The sequence below is a fragment of the Streptopelia decaocto genome, assembly GCF_964273445.1.
Source record: "Streptopelia decaocto genome assembly, chromosome: 2".
Taxonomy (NCBI): domain Eukaryota; kingdom Metazoa; phylum Chordata; class Aves; order Columbiformes; family Columbidae; genus Streptopelia; species Streptopelia decaocto.
The window spans coordinates 88,268,408-88,284,249 of NC_138655.1; the positions used below are offsets into that span (position 1 = coordinate 88,268,408).

The 15,842-nt window shown below is 39.1% G+C and overlaps 1 protein-coding gene across 1 annotated transcript in view; it reads left to right on the plus strand.

Moving 5' to 3' along the window:
• GMDS (GDP-mannose 4,6-dehydratase) overlaps nucleotides 1-15,842 on the plus strand; it is a 416,345-nt gene that overhangs the window by 330,337 nt on the left and 70,166 nt on the right. The window contains exons 8-9 of the mRNA XM_082044403.1: nucleotides 4,864-4,982; nucleotides 14,421-14,517. Of these exons, the coding sequence (XP_081900529.1) occupies nucleotides 4,864-4,982; nucleotides 14,421-14,517 (216 nt within the window). The remainder of the gene's footprint in view (nucleotides 1-4,863; nucleotides 4,983-14,420; nucleotides 14,518-15,842) is intronic.

Sequence of the window (15,842 nt, forward strand, 5' to 3'; positions counted from 1 at the left end):
TCTGTGCATAATATCTAGAAATATGTATGAAAGTTTTTTTTGACAGTATAGGGCTTGGGAAAAAATGCTGTGTAGCAGTGCAAGTCAATAGTAATTAGTAGCAACAGGAATGTTTTTCATATATCACATTGTGTGTCTATTCAGTCATATCTGGTGTGGGTCTTGCATCACATGAGACGCAAGAAAAGGTATTACTCATGCTCTTGAAAAATGTTTTTTTATTTCTAGAGCAGAAACCATTGGTTGTACTTTCAAGTCTCAGAAAATTGGATTTGCATTTCTTTTTTCTCTTAAACAGGCAGATACCTGATTACGAGCCCGTTTTAACAATATACAGTGCTAGAGCAGACAGTGAAAGAAAAGTATCAAATATATAGAGTTAAACAACCTCAACTACTAAGTCTTTGTTATCCATGGATGACAGCCCAGTTAATAAATGTTTTCTCCCTGGGATGCTGGACTGGAAGTTAATGGTGAAGCATATCTACAACATACTCCAGATGCTCAAGATAAGGAGACACATCACAACTATAATGACAGTGGCATGCACAGAATGTTCCTATAGGGGAATTGTGTTAGTCCAGCTTGGGTTTTCCCCTGAAGTAGCCCAGGTGCAAATACTATGTAAGCAAAGACACTTGGGCAGGGAGAAGACTGGTTCATGTTTTGAATATGTTGCTTGAAAGTGGTGCTGACTTCTGGCAAGGGTTTATACACAGAAGAAGGAAGAGGGGAAAGATGAAAGAGGAAAGATTTTGGCAGAGGCTGTGGTTCAGGCATGCAGAACAGATATCCTAGTCCACATAATCATAAAAGTGTGTCCGCTTGCTAGACTTGCTATGTATCTCTCTCTGGTTAGGTTTCTGTCTCTGAATGTAGATGACATAGTATTGCCCTTAGACTTTGTGATTCACTAGACCAGAGCCAAAAAGAGTTCAAATATGAAAAATATGTTTTGTTACATTTGCCATTAAAGAAATAGTCTTACTCCAAGAAAGCCAAAGCCTGAATTGTTTCCAAAGTAGTTTTCTCCTCCTTTTCAACATTTGCCCACATTTTGTTAACTGGATTAAGCAAAAAAATTAAGGAGAGGGTGGTAGAACTGGAAAAAGTAATTTCCTTACTTGCTGTCAGCTCATCCAAAGAAAGCCTTTACAAAGAAATACAGGAAAATCCATTATTCTCCATTTCTGCACCACAAAAATTCCTAAAATATATGACCTTGCGATGGTTAAAAGATAGCCAAGAGCCAAAGCTGGGCAATGATTTTATCCCAGTTCAGCCATGTCATGGGTCATGTGGTTCAGCATGTGAACAGGAAGGTGAGAATGAGTGAACTTTTGCCTCAGTTGTGCAGTCCATCAGAGAATAAATGGAGCAAATCACTCCACAGCTGTATCGGGAGGTGAATGGCTGAATACCTCTCACACAGAGGCCTTTGTGTTCTGGACATGATCTAGCATTATGATGGGACGCACTAGGCTGAGGCTTTGTAGCAATTACTAACCCATTATCACGCTAGAACATGAGATCATTTATCTTCTAATTCAGAGTGTCACCTGTTCTTCATTTGCCAGTCAATAACCATTAATTACTTTCAGTGGAAATTTAAACAAAGCTTTTCCCCTCTGTTAAAACCAGTAAGCCATTCAGTAATGACAAATAAACCTGGAGCTGTATGTCCCCCTTTCCTCTCATTCTCAGCCCAGAGTCTGGTACAATATGAACTCTTAAAGGAAATGCCTAGAAATTGATAGGTCAAGGGCCTTTATTAGTCTGATGTGGGGGGAAGCACATTCCTGGTGCTTGCTGTAGGGAAAGCATATAGCTACTGCTCATACACAGATTTCTCATTGGTTTCACAAGCTGTACCTGTGGAAATAAAGACTTGAATGCAGAGCTTGTTCAAGGATTTTTCTATCCTCTGGCTTGCCTTTGCATTTTTTTATACAGACCCATGCAAAGCAACAGCATTTGGTCGCCTTCCTCAAAGCAAAACAGAACCATCACTTACTTTGTTTGCAATTTTTAGCATGTTCATATTTTTCATACCTGATTTGATTGAGGTAATTGCAAGTGCCAACAATTGTGAATGCCAGAAAAAATAGAAGAACCAGCAGTGATAGATTCTCGAGTAATAATTAATCTAAACATTCTTTCCTGGTAGGAGCTGAGGCAAAACTTGCTTTTAGCAACTCTGTCTTCATTGTTTGATAATTGCTAAGTTGACTCGTTAGAAACTTACTGCGGTTTAAGTTGTATTTTTAAGACGGTGATTGCTTGCTCTTTGAAATGGTAGGCAAGAGATGATACATCCAAATGTATAAAACCCAGTGGGACCAATTGTCAAAGGCTGGAGTTTTGTTAATATTTTGTATCCATCACTTCAATGTAGTGCATGTTTTACAGTAGAGAGAAACTTCTGACACTATTTCATATTAATACACAAAATTAATGTGTAAATATTCAAAATACTCACTGGATGTTGAATGTCTCAGCATAACCACCCACAATCTAAAGTTGTGTCCAATGAATTACAATACCGAGGTGTTTAAAAGTGGAAGGATGGTTAAAAAAATTGTAATTCTGATCCTCCTTTTATGTAGACATATTAATTTCACTTTACAAAAGTGCATTGTAAACAGAAGGTCCTTATGCTAATATTACATATTCAGTCAACCTGTGTGGCGTTTGCAGATGGGAAGTGATTTTTACCAATAAGTGAGGTTTGATCGTTACATCTATATCAGTTATGCTGTGTACATTTCAAACAAAGGCAGGCGAGACCTTGATTTTGTTAAGCACAGCAAACATCCACTAAAGTCAGGAGGAGGACTGCTATAAATTTTTACTCTGACTGACTGTCTAACCTTGGAAATCCTTTTTCACTCAAATAATGCCTTTTCATATGAGGAAGTTTCTTGTTTTCAGCTGGGTTGCTTAATGAAAGCAGAAGGTCTGTGAAATCAGGGATTAGGCTAGGAGAACCAGAACTATGATTTACTTTATAGCAGATATTCCTTTTACCTTTTTGTGAAGCTGTTACTACTGTGAATCCTGCAAGCTTGTCCAGTCATGAAGAAACAGGAGTTGGTGATTTATGGCAACCTCTCAAATCAGCAGGGAAACCCCAGTGTTCCAAGAAAGCCCATATGAGAGATACGAGTTAAGACATCTCCTCCCCACAAGAGGAGTTTCATCAGCCAGTCGGGTATTTCTGCGTCATTGTCTAGGATGTTCAACCCTGGAAAGGAAAAATAAATTTGCTGCCATTGTCCTGCCCAGCAGGTCGTATCCCTAAAGCACAATTAATGTCAAGGACTTACACAGCAGTTGCCCAAAACCCAGCCTTCCACGCACGTTCAAGAAGCAGAAAGGTTCAGAAGGAACATGTTAATAAAATCTTGTCAAAACTTTGGAAGATGCATAAAATAATAACTGGGAAGAAAAATTACTTGCAGATAGAAACATTTAAGTGGAATGTATCACCTTGCTATGCTGGACACTGATTTATTAAGAATAAGGGGAGGAAATTGAATATTTCAGGTGGTATTTACCAAGAGAAAGCGAGCTGTCCCAAAGCTTTTATTAATCTGATTTGCAGAGTATCCACTACCACCAAGGGACCTACTAAAGTTGTTTTCTTTAAAGCTGATGTGAAGAGGTCAATGCAAATAGCGTTGTGGATTACACTGTGAGAAGATGACAGTCCTTTTTACCATATGGAGACAAACCTGAATTATTTTGTTTTCCTTTTCTAGTTATTTATTAAATGAGGTTCATGTCATACAGGTATTCCCTTTTCCTCTCCAAAGGAAATGAAGTGTTTACATCATCTTGATTGATCTAAAGTAATAATTATTCTGTCTGCCTACAGCTTCCCGGCAGTTGAATAGTCCAGTTGCTAGTGCAGCAGCTTGCACATCAGAAAACTAAAATGTACCTGCCGTGATACCACAGACAGGTTACACATGTCTTTGCCTGCCACTTTTTCCATCTGCTTTCTTGCTTTCATGCTGGCTTAGCTGGCCAGCCCCCAGAGATGTTGCTCATCCATCATTACTTGTTTGTGGGAGGGGACTTTGGGAAAGACATTGCTGTGGGAAGCAAATCTGCTCCCGTGAAATGCAAATATGTTGACAATCCCATGAACTTTTACTTTAAAATCTACTGCATTTTTGCCACTGTGCAAACAGTTCTCTGAAAGAGATGTTAATGGTTGTCTCACTTTTCTAGAAGTGTTTTCTGTGTTCCTGCATAAAAAGTTTCTGCTGCAGTGCTTTAATATGTAACATTCAGCACATATTCAGCAGGAAAAACAGATTAATTTGGTTAAATACACTGTTGGCTATTCTTAGCTACCTTTTTAATTACTTACTCTTAATTAAAATCTCAACCAAAACAAACATGACAGAAGAAAGACCTAAAAGGATGCATGTTTTCATGATTCAGTCTGTTTGACATTGTTTTATAACAGACAGACAACAGCACTTTGGATTGAAATATTACAAGATTTTGTTCTTTTCCCCATATCTGTGTCAATTCATGCAGTGCTTTAAACAAGCGAATCCATGCTCTTGAGCAGTAAACCAAGCCTCAGTGTTCAAAAGTAAACATATTAAAGTCTCCCCTGCAGAAATCCCTGCTGTGAAACAAATTGAAAATCAAATACAGCATCTTTTTCTATAATAAGAAATAATTCAACTCTTTTCAGAGTTACACTGAACTGGTTAACAGCCACCATGTTAGGAAAGTGCTAATTTCCCCAGCTTGGGGTGTGTGTAGTTATCTCCAAATCAAAAATGCAGTAACATAATATCATGTACATGTGTACTGAATCTGACTTTGTTTGTCTTTCCGCAGGCCATGTGGCTGATGCTGCAAACAGATGAGCCCGAGGACTTCGTCATAGCCACTGGGGAGGTCCATAGTGTCCGTGAATTTGTGGAGAAGTCGTTTAAGCACATTGGCAAAACCATTGTGTAAGTACAAACATGAGATAGCAGCCATGGTTTGAACATTTCTAGCCTGTTCTGTTTGCTGTGTTACAGAGCATTTTTTCTCTACATTCTTCTTTTTTCCCTCTCAGTTTCTAATTTTGTAACGCACAATCCTCTGGGCATGAATGACTGCCACAACGGATAAATCCAGTATTGCCCTTTATATCATTAAAAAAAAAAAAAACATGTTAGTGAGTACATCTTGATTTTATATTCCAAGTCTTCATTCTCTGTTCTCCCTTTCACTCCTTACATTGGGGAACAGAAGCCACTCCAATGACGTTAGTACCAGGGTGCTGTTCATCACCTTGCTGAAAAAGGGTTTTTTCTGCCCAACTCTCTATTTTGCACCCCTGGATCTGTAGTATCCCCACAGTCCTGCTCCTACCCTCTGTGATCTCAAGAGGTGACACCTGCCAAGCCTGTTCTTTCTGTGTGCCAGCCCATCAGCCACACTGCAAGCAGCCCACTCTACATTCCTATTAGCTCTTCTCCTAACAAGCCATAAAAATGTTGAGCAGTCGGTGCAGAATCTTTACAATGCATATTCCACATACTTTGATTGAAAATACAAAATTCCTTCTCAAGGCCATATAATAAAACCAGGATGGCTTGGTGAGCGCTTTCCGTAATTTATATTTTTATTGTTTATTATTTTTTCAATTTCCCTCCTTCTGTATCTTCTCTGGGCCCCATGCATCAACATACCGATCTCAGCTGGAAAAGGGAGAGGAAAGCCACAGGCTCTTCCATGACGCTAGCGCCAGGGCTGTTCCTCAGGCCATCAAAGTCACTTGTGCAGCTGGTGAACTTTTGACAGGGCCAATAAGTTTTACTTGGGAACAAAAACTTGACAAATTCAATAAATATGCAGAAGTGCACAGATATATACCGTATTATTTGAACAGCCAGTGGGTGGCTGGGGAGGTAATAACATTTTCTCCTCAATGAGTTTTTAGTCTGGTTTCAATTTTTGGCATCAACTTCCAGAAAAAAATCTGTTGGGGGAGAGAGAGACTCTGTAAATAGAATTTCTAACCCAAAACCTCAGTTTTAGGAATAAGTTTCTCTCTGTATTTTTAGCATCTCTTTATAGTGAGGTGTCCTTGTATGATCACACATTGTCCCATATGCCTTAACAGTAGTGAGGTTTGATAGGGTAAAGGGGAAGTAGTAGGATCTCTACTAATTGCTTTGTCTTTCTTTTTTCCCCCTCTTTTTCTATACTTTTATTTCTTGTCTTTATAAGCTAAGTCTCCCTAATGAGTATTGATACAAATATGCTGTGGATTCAGTTGCTCTATTTATGTAAGAATTCTTGTGATTTTGGGAACTGCTTTGTCCCTGTCTAGTGCTGTTTGCAAAAGCAAGAATGAATGTTTGTTGAACTTTTTTTTTTTTTGATAACCTAAAATCAGAAAATGAAACATATAGGTCAGTACCTAGCTGAATGTCTTTATTTGCAGATGTTCTCAACATCGCAGATTCTTTTGATGTCAATAGATTTATCCATTAGTTTAAAATTCAACTCCCTGCTTTGGTGTGGCCAAAGAAGTCTCAGCATTTCCCAAGACTGACAAACCAGCACGTATTTTTCAGAAAACAAATTAAGCCTAAAGAAAAGAACAATTACACAAATAAAAGTCAAAGTACTTTTATGAACAGCTTCTGTTATAGAGAGAATATGAAAGGCTTACTTTAGATTTAGTTGGTCCTAACACAAAATTTTGTGTCCTATTTTTTTAATTTTTGCTCACATATCACTCCACGTGGTGGACTTCATATCATCCAAATTGGTGATTACTGCAGTCAGTGTTTGGATCAAATCAGTCACAAGTTTCTCTCTCAGGGAAACTCAACACTATTACTCCAAGTGATGAGGTAGGACAGGTATTTTGTGTGTACAAGGGCATAGTTGTGGGTTTTTGTACTAATCAATAAAAATAATTCTCAAAAATTGTACAAGAGTCCACATGACATCTAGTGACATGAATTTTTAGGAACGTAAATTGCTTTACAAATGGAGCTTGGCCTGCTAATCCCCATGGTCCTTCTGAAATTTTTCTTCACAGTGAATAAGTTATTAACCCCTTAAGCCATTTACAGGTGATATATAAATAGCTGTACATATGGGGAATGAAGGGACACTTTAGGTGTTAATGATAATTTTGCTTCTGATCATTTTGGTGGTGATGAAATTCTGATCCTTTTAGACAGAGTTTAGCCAAATAAATCAGCCATTCATTCCCCCTACTCCAGGGTGAGAGTAGTGTCACAACAGACCCACTACTCATCCCATAGCCGTCGTTCATCTTTCAAATTGCCCTTGATGTAAAATGTAAAGTTTTCTTAAGAACCTCCATAATTTTTCTAGGTGTCGGCCCAGCCCATGCTTTTACAGCACACACATGATCTCCTTACCCTCACTGGCTTCTTGACCAGGCTGGTGGTAACCTCTCACATTCTTTGAAACCCTCAAGGGCTTTCTACTCCCACCTCCTCCAGTTTCAATATTTCTTCTTCAGGGAGTAGCCTGGCAGCAAAATCCTCCCTTTTAACTTTGTGGGACACCACTGGTGAGTCCCATTGATCTGTTTCTTTACAATTTATGAGGCACCTAAGAACCAACACACCAGAGTGCAATTGCTAAATGAGTTCCTGTGAGGACAGCTGCTTTCTTCCTAACTCCCTTCCTCAAAGTTTAGTTGAGTTGTTTGGGAGTTTTGTTGCAGGTCATGAAATTTTGCAATCTCAAAAACTTACCTGGGAAATTTCCAGCACCCCTTTCCACTGCTGTACAATGTCCAGCATTGCTGCACAATGCACCTTTCAAAATTGATGGACCAGGAGAGGTGTCATGACAAGAACCTGGCACACCTCATAGTGCATCTGAGAACACAGGTTGCATGAGCAAGGGTTCTTAACCATCCCTACTTTGTGCTTTGGCAGGAAAAGTTGCAAATGTAACGAAATCTTAGCTGTCACATCTTGATATTGCAGTAGAGAATAGGAAGAAAAACAATCCTGGCCACCCCATCAACCAACTAAAAAAAATTTTTTGTTTTGGTTTTTTATCTTCCTAACAATTCACATTAACTTATACAGCTGAAAATCCAGGATAGCCTAAAAAGTCTTTCCAAAAAGATAACATAATCCTCTGTTGTCTCCAGTCATTAGCACATGTTAGGACTGTGTCTTCTAGCCAAAATAAGAGAGAAACTTTATTACATGTGTGTACTTAATGAAATGTACAGCTGCAATAAGAATGATTCTCTGAAACTGACTGTGTACACTGAGTTTTTTCTACCTTGTGTGGTTTTTTTCTTGTAACATTTCTTTTTCAAGGAAGAAATTTCAAATTATATTTATATAGTCCCCTGAATCATTTGAATTCAGTCCTTTGTACAAACAGGAAAGCCTCAGAGCTACAAATATTTTCCCCCTATAAGGATTACCCTTTTTTTCTTTTACTTTCCCTTCTACTTATTACTAATTAAGTAGTACTTGGGGGAAACACTTCACTCCTATAAGTAGAACTACAGCAGGGTAAATGAAACAGGCAAATGCTTGTCTTGACTAATTTTCTGTCATTAATCTTATTAAATTAGAACAGGATTGCAAAGATAGCCTGAAACCACGACAAGCCCTGAGAGTTATTTGCAGAGTGCTACAAAGACTGCTGTCTGCAAATGTGGAAAGGAAAGGAAAGGAAAGGAAAGGAAAGGAAAGGAAAGGAAAGGAAAGGAAAGGAAAGGAAAGGAAAGGAAAGGAAAGGAAAGGAAAGGAAAGGAAAGGAAAGGAAAGGAAAGGAAAGGAAAGGAAAGGAAAGGAAAGGAAAGGAAAGGAAAGGAAAGGAAAGGAAAGGAAGGAAACTTTTCAAGCAGTGGAAAAATTTATTGTGGTTTTTATTCATATAAAAACACATGCACATTTGTTACAGAAATATTATTCATTTCTTCCAGGATCAGAATTAATTCAGTAAAAATGAATATTTTATTCTAATCATTTGAGTCTACATACAAATTTTATTTTAACTAATATTGCAGTTGGTCTTACAAAAGATCACCCTAAAAAGAGAAAGTTTGCAGGTAAGCTATAAGGTCTAATGAGGTGAACTACTAGCAGAAGTGGAACAGTGGCCTCTTCAGTGACAGTGAATGTTGAACTGAGATTGAAAGAGAAGGGGTTCTGTGGCTTGGGTTTTTTTATTTTACCTTATAATGAAAGGCTGGGTTACAGAAAACATGAAATTTGAAGGATTGCTGTAAGAATGTAAAGCCAACAATATAGTGCTGTGAGGACGTGGAAGAGGAGCCATCGAAAGTCATCATCAAAACAGCTGCTATTTCCAGGTCTGGTTTTTGCTCACCAAAAATTGCTGGCTGGGTGGTGCTATTTGTTGTATTTAACAGCTCAGAAAATCAGAAGCTTTCAGATGAAGGGGAAGGGAACGAAATATCACATAGAAATTGGAGACATTTTGAACAATGATGGTTGAAAGGAACTCGGCCAGTTCAGTGAAGAATGCTGGCCTGGGTGAGCCCCCACAAGCATGAGTCCTCACTTAGGACTGCAACAACTTTATCACCACTCTTACTGTAGAATATATGTTTTAGGGGGGCATTTAACTCACCTCAGCTGGAGAATTAACTCTTCCAGCTGAGCAGGATTTTATTACTTTCTTATTGATACAAGGTTTTATCTATAGGCAGACCTAGTAACTGTTTCAGAACTCAATTAAGGCTTGAAGACTCTAACAATTTAATTATCTAATTTCATATGTCATAAAGAGGTATGAGAGTTTCTCCTATAGGAAAACTGGGTGAGAATTAAATGTGGTGTTTCATGGGAAATTCCTCATTTCGCACCCCTCCACCCCCACCCCCAAATGAAATGAAAAATGAAATGAAAATAGTTCTCACAAATACAGTTTGGAAAAATATCTTGTTTCAGGTAAGCTAGACTGCTCTGTTTCTCTTCTGTCCTCCTTTTAAAGAAATAATAACTTCAACAGAATTTTTAAAGCCACTCTGAAAGAAAAAGAAATAAAATAAAAAATTTCCATTCTGAAAATGTCAAAACATCTTTGTTAGATATTGTTAACATAGTCTTGTTTCAGGTTGACAGTAATGGAACTTACTTGAAACTAAAACTATGATTTCCAGAATGTTTTGATTTTCACAGAAGCATTAATATTCTTTGAGAACACATTTTCTTCTCAACACCAACTTTCACAATTTGAAGTAAAGGTATAGAGCTTCAAAAGATTTTAAATAAACTGAAAAAAAAATAGGGAGCCTAGCATATATTCTTTTTTAAAGTCTCATAATGTGGGGCATCACAGTTTAGATTTTTGGAACTTGAGCTTGACAATGCTGGGAATATAATAACAACAATAGCAATGTTCTAATTATGTTCTTTCACTGAACAAACCCTCAAGAGCTGATTCATCAGAGCATTTGAAAAAATTTCTAAGTACATCCCTCTATGGTAGCATATTTGTTCTTTAGATTTAAGCCTGAGATCATGGTTGAGCAATGCCTATATTCTTGATTGCTTTGATGCATCAGAGCTGCTGCCAAGGTTGGTGGTTGAGTTGGTGACAGAGGCACATATGAAGAGTTATATTTAAAGTTTCCCTGCAATGATTACTTGCAAAAGACATTAATGGTCTGTTATATGGTGTCAGTTTTACTGTTTATAAAGTGCTAGAGCAGAATGAAGTGCTTTGGCTTAATTGTGTGTTTAGCCACAAGTCCCAGAAGTCTCCACAAATGGTATCTCGTATTAGCTGTAGAAGAAGAGCGAAATTTTCCTAAAATTTTATTTTCCATTAATTGTTCATTTTCAAATGTGAAAATATTTTCTATTGGCATATATTTTATTCAAAAGGGATATGTGATACATTTATTTTCTGTAAAGAGACTGAGCAGCTGTAGCTACTAGTGGTTTTTAATATTTTTTTAAATGCTATCTGTTCTGTTTCTGTGTAAAGATCAAGCAAGAAGATGAAATGCATATACTTGTTCAGTTTATCTGATCTTTTATAAAAGGTTTCATTTTTAATTGATTTCTTCACCACCTCAAAAATATATGTACTTTGCCTTGTTTGCTTCTCAATTACAGCCATTTGGACCATTTGTTCCATTGCAGTGTTGTTCCCACTCCTCCCCCTCGATTATCCTGGCTTTCCTGTGTCCTTCCCTGCCCACCTCACACCCCACCAGGTGGGGACCTTACAGCTTGAAGCTGCTTGCTGTCTTACTCAATACTTACAAGAAATGAAAAATAATTGGAATCTCCAGAATTGATGAGGAAAAGAAGCATTCATCACTGCTAATAATAAGTATTATAACAGTTAGTTATCTGCAGATATGGAATTAGCCTTAAATTAACTGCAATCAAATCAGCTGTAAATCCAGAATGTAAAAGCCATTGAGGTGAAGAACCTTTTAAACAAGTAAATTTGCACATGCATTTGAAATGCGATTAATGTATTTTTAAGGAAATTTCTGAGGTCAGTAATAGTAATAATATCCAGCAGAGCTGACAATAACTGTTGTCCTAAGCAATCCCAAAGGCCCCATCTCCAACAGTGAGGCACTTGACGTGGAAGCATCAAACCCCCTTTGCCAGTAGCAGATGCATGGTCTCATGCATCCTTATCAGAGCGCAGAGCATTCCAGCATATGGCTGATGCTGTCAGCCATGAGAGCAAACCCATCCTTTGCTTCAGTGAGAGGATGAAGCTCCTCAGTGTGAGGCAAGCAATGGTCTCACTGTAGAGCAGGGGTGTCAAATCATTTTCACAGGGGGCCACATCAGCCTTCAAAGGGCTGAATGTAATTTTAGGAGTATGTACATTTATGCAGTCCTAAAATTACATTCAGCCCTTTCAGGGCAACCACAAGGCTGATGTGGCTGCCGGTGAAAATGAATGTGACACCCCTGCTGTAGAGGTTCATTGCCTGCAGGCTCTAGGACCAGCGTTTTATGAAAAGTCAGCAGGTACCTGCCTGGAAGTGCTGGGCTTTGGCACCAGCCGGGAGTCAGGGGGATCCATTGCCCATCCTCTGTACATGTAGTCCAAACCTGATTAGCCAAACTGTCTAGCCAGGGATGCTTTGTGTTTCTCCCAAACTACACAGGGCTGTTTTCTTGCCTACTTTGGCATCTTCCCTAAGGAGCAGAAACCTGGGCAGTCCTGCTGGCTGGAGCTAGAACCACAGCAACCTGAGGCTTCCCTGTACCTCTTCCACCACACTCCTGTTTCAGGATAATCTGGCATTACATTTGCCAGTTAACAATTCTGACTGCAATTTTACCACAAATTAAGGGGGGTTTTGTCGATGTGTGTGTGTGTTGTTTTTTTTTTCCCCTTGTAGTTAGAGGAAGAGGGGAGGAGGAGTTGGTTAGCAAAATGGATGTCTTGCTCCTGGTGTCAGGCTGGCCCCCACGCAATCCCTTTTATCAGCACTGTGGTGTCCCCAGCTGTGAGCACTAGGTGCCAGGAGTAATTAAAAATGCAGCTATCAAATGCTACTTTGTTCACAATGAGAAATAGTCTTTTTTTCCTTGTGAACTTTTCACATTACTGTGCTGAACAAAATGGGTGGAGATTTCTTCTTAAGTGATTTCTATTGTTATATAACTTCGATAGCAACATTAAGTGAATCTTTACTGGTTCGGCCAAGCCTTCTGGAGCCTGTTGGGTGTTAAATGGGGTTCTCTGCTCAGTGACCTCCAACAGCAACTGACGTCTCCTGATCTAAACGCTTCCTGTTGTTTTACTGGTGACGGTTAGTTTTCTATTAAGCTCATTTGAGTCCTGCACATTTTTACCCTCTGCCCTTTAAAGGGAGGGACTAATGTTAGTTTTGGCTTCTGAATGGAAACTTTGCAGTTCAGGCTTCAAACAGAGCAACTGTAAAAAAGAAAGAAAGAAGATTTAAATTATAAATCACCTTTAGCATCATAGCATGACTATTAACAACTGACTTCACTGTGGCTATTATCTGTTGGAAATTATTTCAGTGTGAAGTGTTCCCAGTATCAAGCATCCTACAGGCTTGAGTTATGAGTTATTCTTAAAAAGTCGTGGGATTTAAAACCTAGTAATAATGCACATTTGGTATTTCCTTCTGCCTTTTGGTGTTTTAACCTTCATGAGTACACAGAGGTCACATTTTCAGACTTTCTTCCTTAGCCCTCAGGGCTAGAAACTCAAAAATGAAGGCTGAGGTTGTCAAAGAATTAAATTCTTTGAGGGACTTAATCGGGAGTGGGGGAGAGCAAGAAGAAATCAAATCTGTGACAAAATCCCAAAAGGTGGCAGTACAATTAGTAGGTGGGAGGCAAAGGGCGCTTCTCTTTCATTGCTGGTGACTAAGGCTAAATAGTCTAAACCACAGTGATGATTTAAATATATAGATTTTATTCAAATACAAAAAAGTATTTCATCACTACACTTTTATGCCAAGCAGTTTCAGAGCCCCATGGTATATACTTTGAGGCAGAAAGCTGGAAAGCATCAAGTTTCAATCATAACTTTAGCTTTTGTACATTCAATGGATTAGGTTTGATGCACCAACGTACATTCCTACATATGTCACCTGAAACATTTGTTTTGAGAGGGAGCATCATCTTGAGGCTTCCAGGCTGCAGGCTGGCCTCTCCAGAGGCAAAGTTCATCACCCACCAAACTGTACCTCTTCTGTTGCTCCCAAAAATTTCAGACCAGGACAAAATGGTTCACGGCACAACCAGATCATATAAGTTAGAGCAAATTGCAAGCTGTTCAACACATATGAAACAAATTTGGACAAAGTAACTGGCTTTCAGCTCACAGGTAGTAAGTACTGTTTACAGTACATGCATGCAAAGTGCCATGTCAAGCTAGGACTGAAAACTCAAGAAATGGTTTTGTTTTGCTTTTCCTAGTTAAGTACAAATTGAATTATGCAGTTTAATGCTATTCAAACAGAGCTTCACATCCATAAAACTAACAGATTAAAGAGTTCCTAAAACTATTGGCCAAAATACAAGAATTAAAAATATTTAAAAAAAAAACCAACTTTGAATCAATCCACAATTGAAAAGCCTCACTGTCATATTTATTTGCAGATACATGAGACATTCTGAAATCAGGACATTTTCTTTTCCCCTAGCATTATGTGTTTAATTTGGAAGTCCTGTATTTTAGACCTTTCACTGAATCAAAAACCAAAACAAAGAGACTTCAAAAGCCATTGTTGCTCTGTTCAAGTCTGAACTCTGCCTTTGTTCCTATAGCTAATGAGTTTATACTGTCCTGCAGGGAGAATTGACACCAGCCTCAAGTAAATGAAAGCAGGCCAAATGTTGGTAAGATCAGAGCACTAAAGTAATTATGGGTTGATTAAATGTTTATCTTCTTTACAGGTGGGAAGGGAAGAATGAAAATGAAGTAGGACGCTGCAAAGAGACTGGCAAGATTCATGTGACAGTCAATCACAAGTACTACAGGCCAACTGAAGTGGTAAGAAAATGCTTTCTCTTAGCTTTGCAAATGAATAATCCAATCACTCAGCCAATAAATTGCTGCATTTGGCCAGCAGTCTGTGAAAATGGCTTAATTGCGCTCCTGCTGGCAGCTTTTAGAGCTCAAATTAGCCTGTTTGTTGGCCCTTTCACAGCCAGCTACCTGGGAACAGGCAGCACTGCCCAGGAGGAGTGGGTTTGTCTTGTCACAGAGACACTTCTCTGCTTCAGCCACCCCCTCTGAATCAGAGAAGGGATGCTTAAGGGGGTGAGACATCACCTTATGGGAAACAAAACAAAGTGTAAACCAACTGGTCCCAAAGGGGTATGTGGTCACCTCTCCTCCAGCCCCAAGAAGGGAGGGCAGAGGAAGGTGGGTGCTAACAGGCTTGATTTCTAAAGTACCTCCTTCTGTGTCTCCATAACAGTGTTTCAACTCCATCCAGTGAGTATCTCCTGTTCAGCTTAGATCTTTGCAACTGTGTGTACCACAAAATGCCAGTTTTAGGAGTGCACATGTGCTTTGTTTTCTCAGATGCTTTGCAGAGTCCCACTCAGTAAATGCTCACTTGCAGAACACATCTCTACTCTCAGGAATGCCTCAGTGAAGTTTACTGGGGGTGTTCAACTAGCACACACTTTTAGTATCTTTGTGGTTTGGCAGGACCAAACCACTAACCTCTGTGCTCAGATACCCTAATGAAAGAAAAGAAAAGAAAAGAAAAGAAAAGAAAAGAAAAGAAAAGAAAAGAAAAGAAAAGAAAAGAAAAGAAAAGAAAAGAAAAGAAAAGAAAAGAAACAACAAAACCAGAACAAAACAAACCACAATATTTTCAAGTCAGGCAGGATGGTGGCAATGCCCAGAGAAGGTACAGCACTGAACCTGGTTTCTGGACACAGGGAACAATAGCCCCAATTGTGCGATGTGGGAGTGGGTGTGTCCAGGAGAGGATGTTTTCCTCTCCTGGGGAGGGTGATACCAGCCCCGCCAGCTGCTGATGCAGCATCGACTGTCAGTCTGTCCGTTCAGAAGTGCTGTCTTCAGCTGCTTGATTCAAGCAAGCTGTGATGAGAGCTCATTTGTCTTGACACGGATAGCAGAGTGGGAGTGGGGAGCTGCACGTGTGGAAGTGGACATGGCTTCTAAAGTGGAAATTCAGAGGTGAACAGAGACTTTCGTGTTATGCAAAAAAAGGGCTGGGCATGCGTATCAGAATCAAACGCTAGGAAGTCATTAAGAGCTGTCTGTCATTCTGTGCTTTGGTAAGGTGTCGGGATGATAAGGACAACACAGAGACAAAAGGACTTGCCAAACAGGAAAAG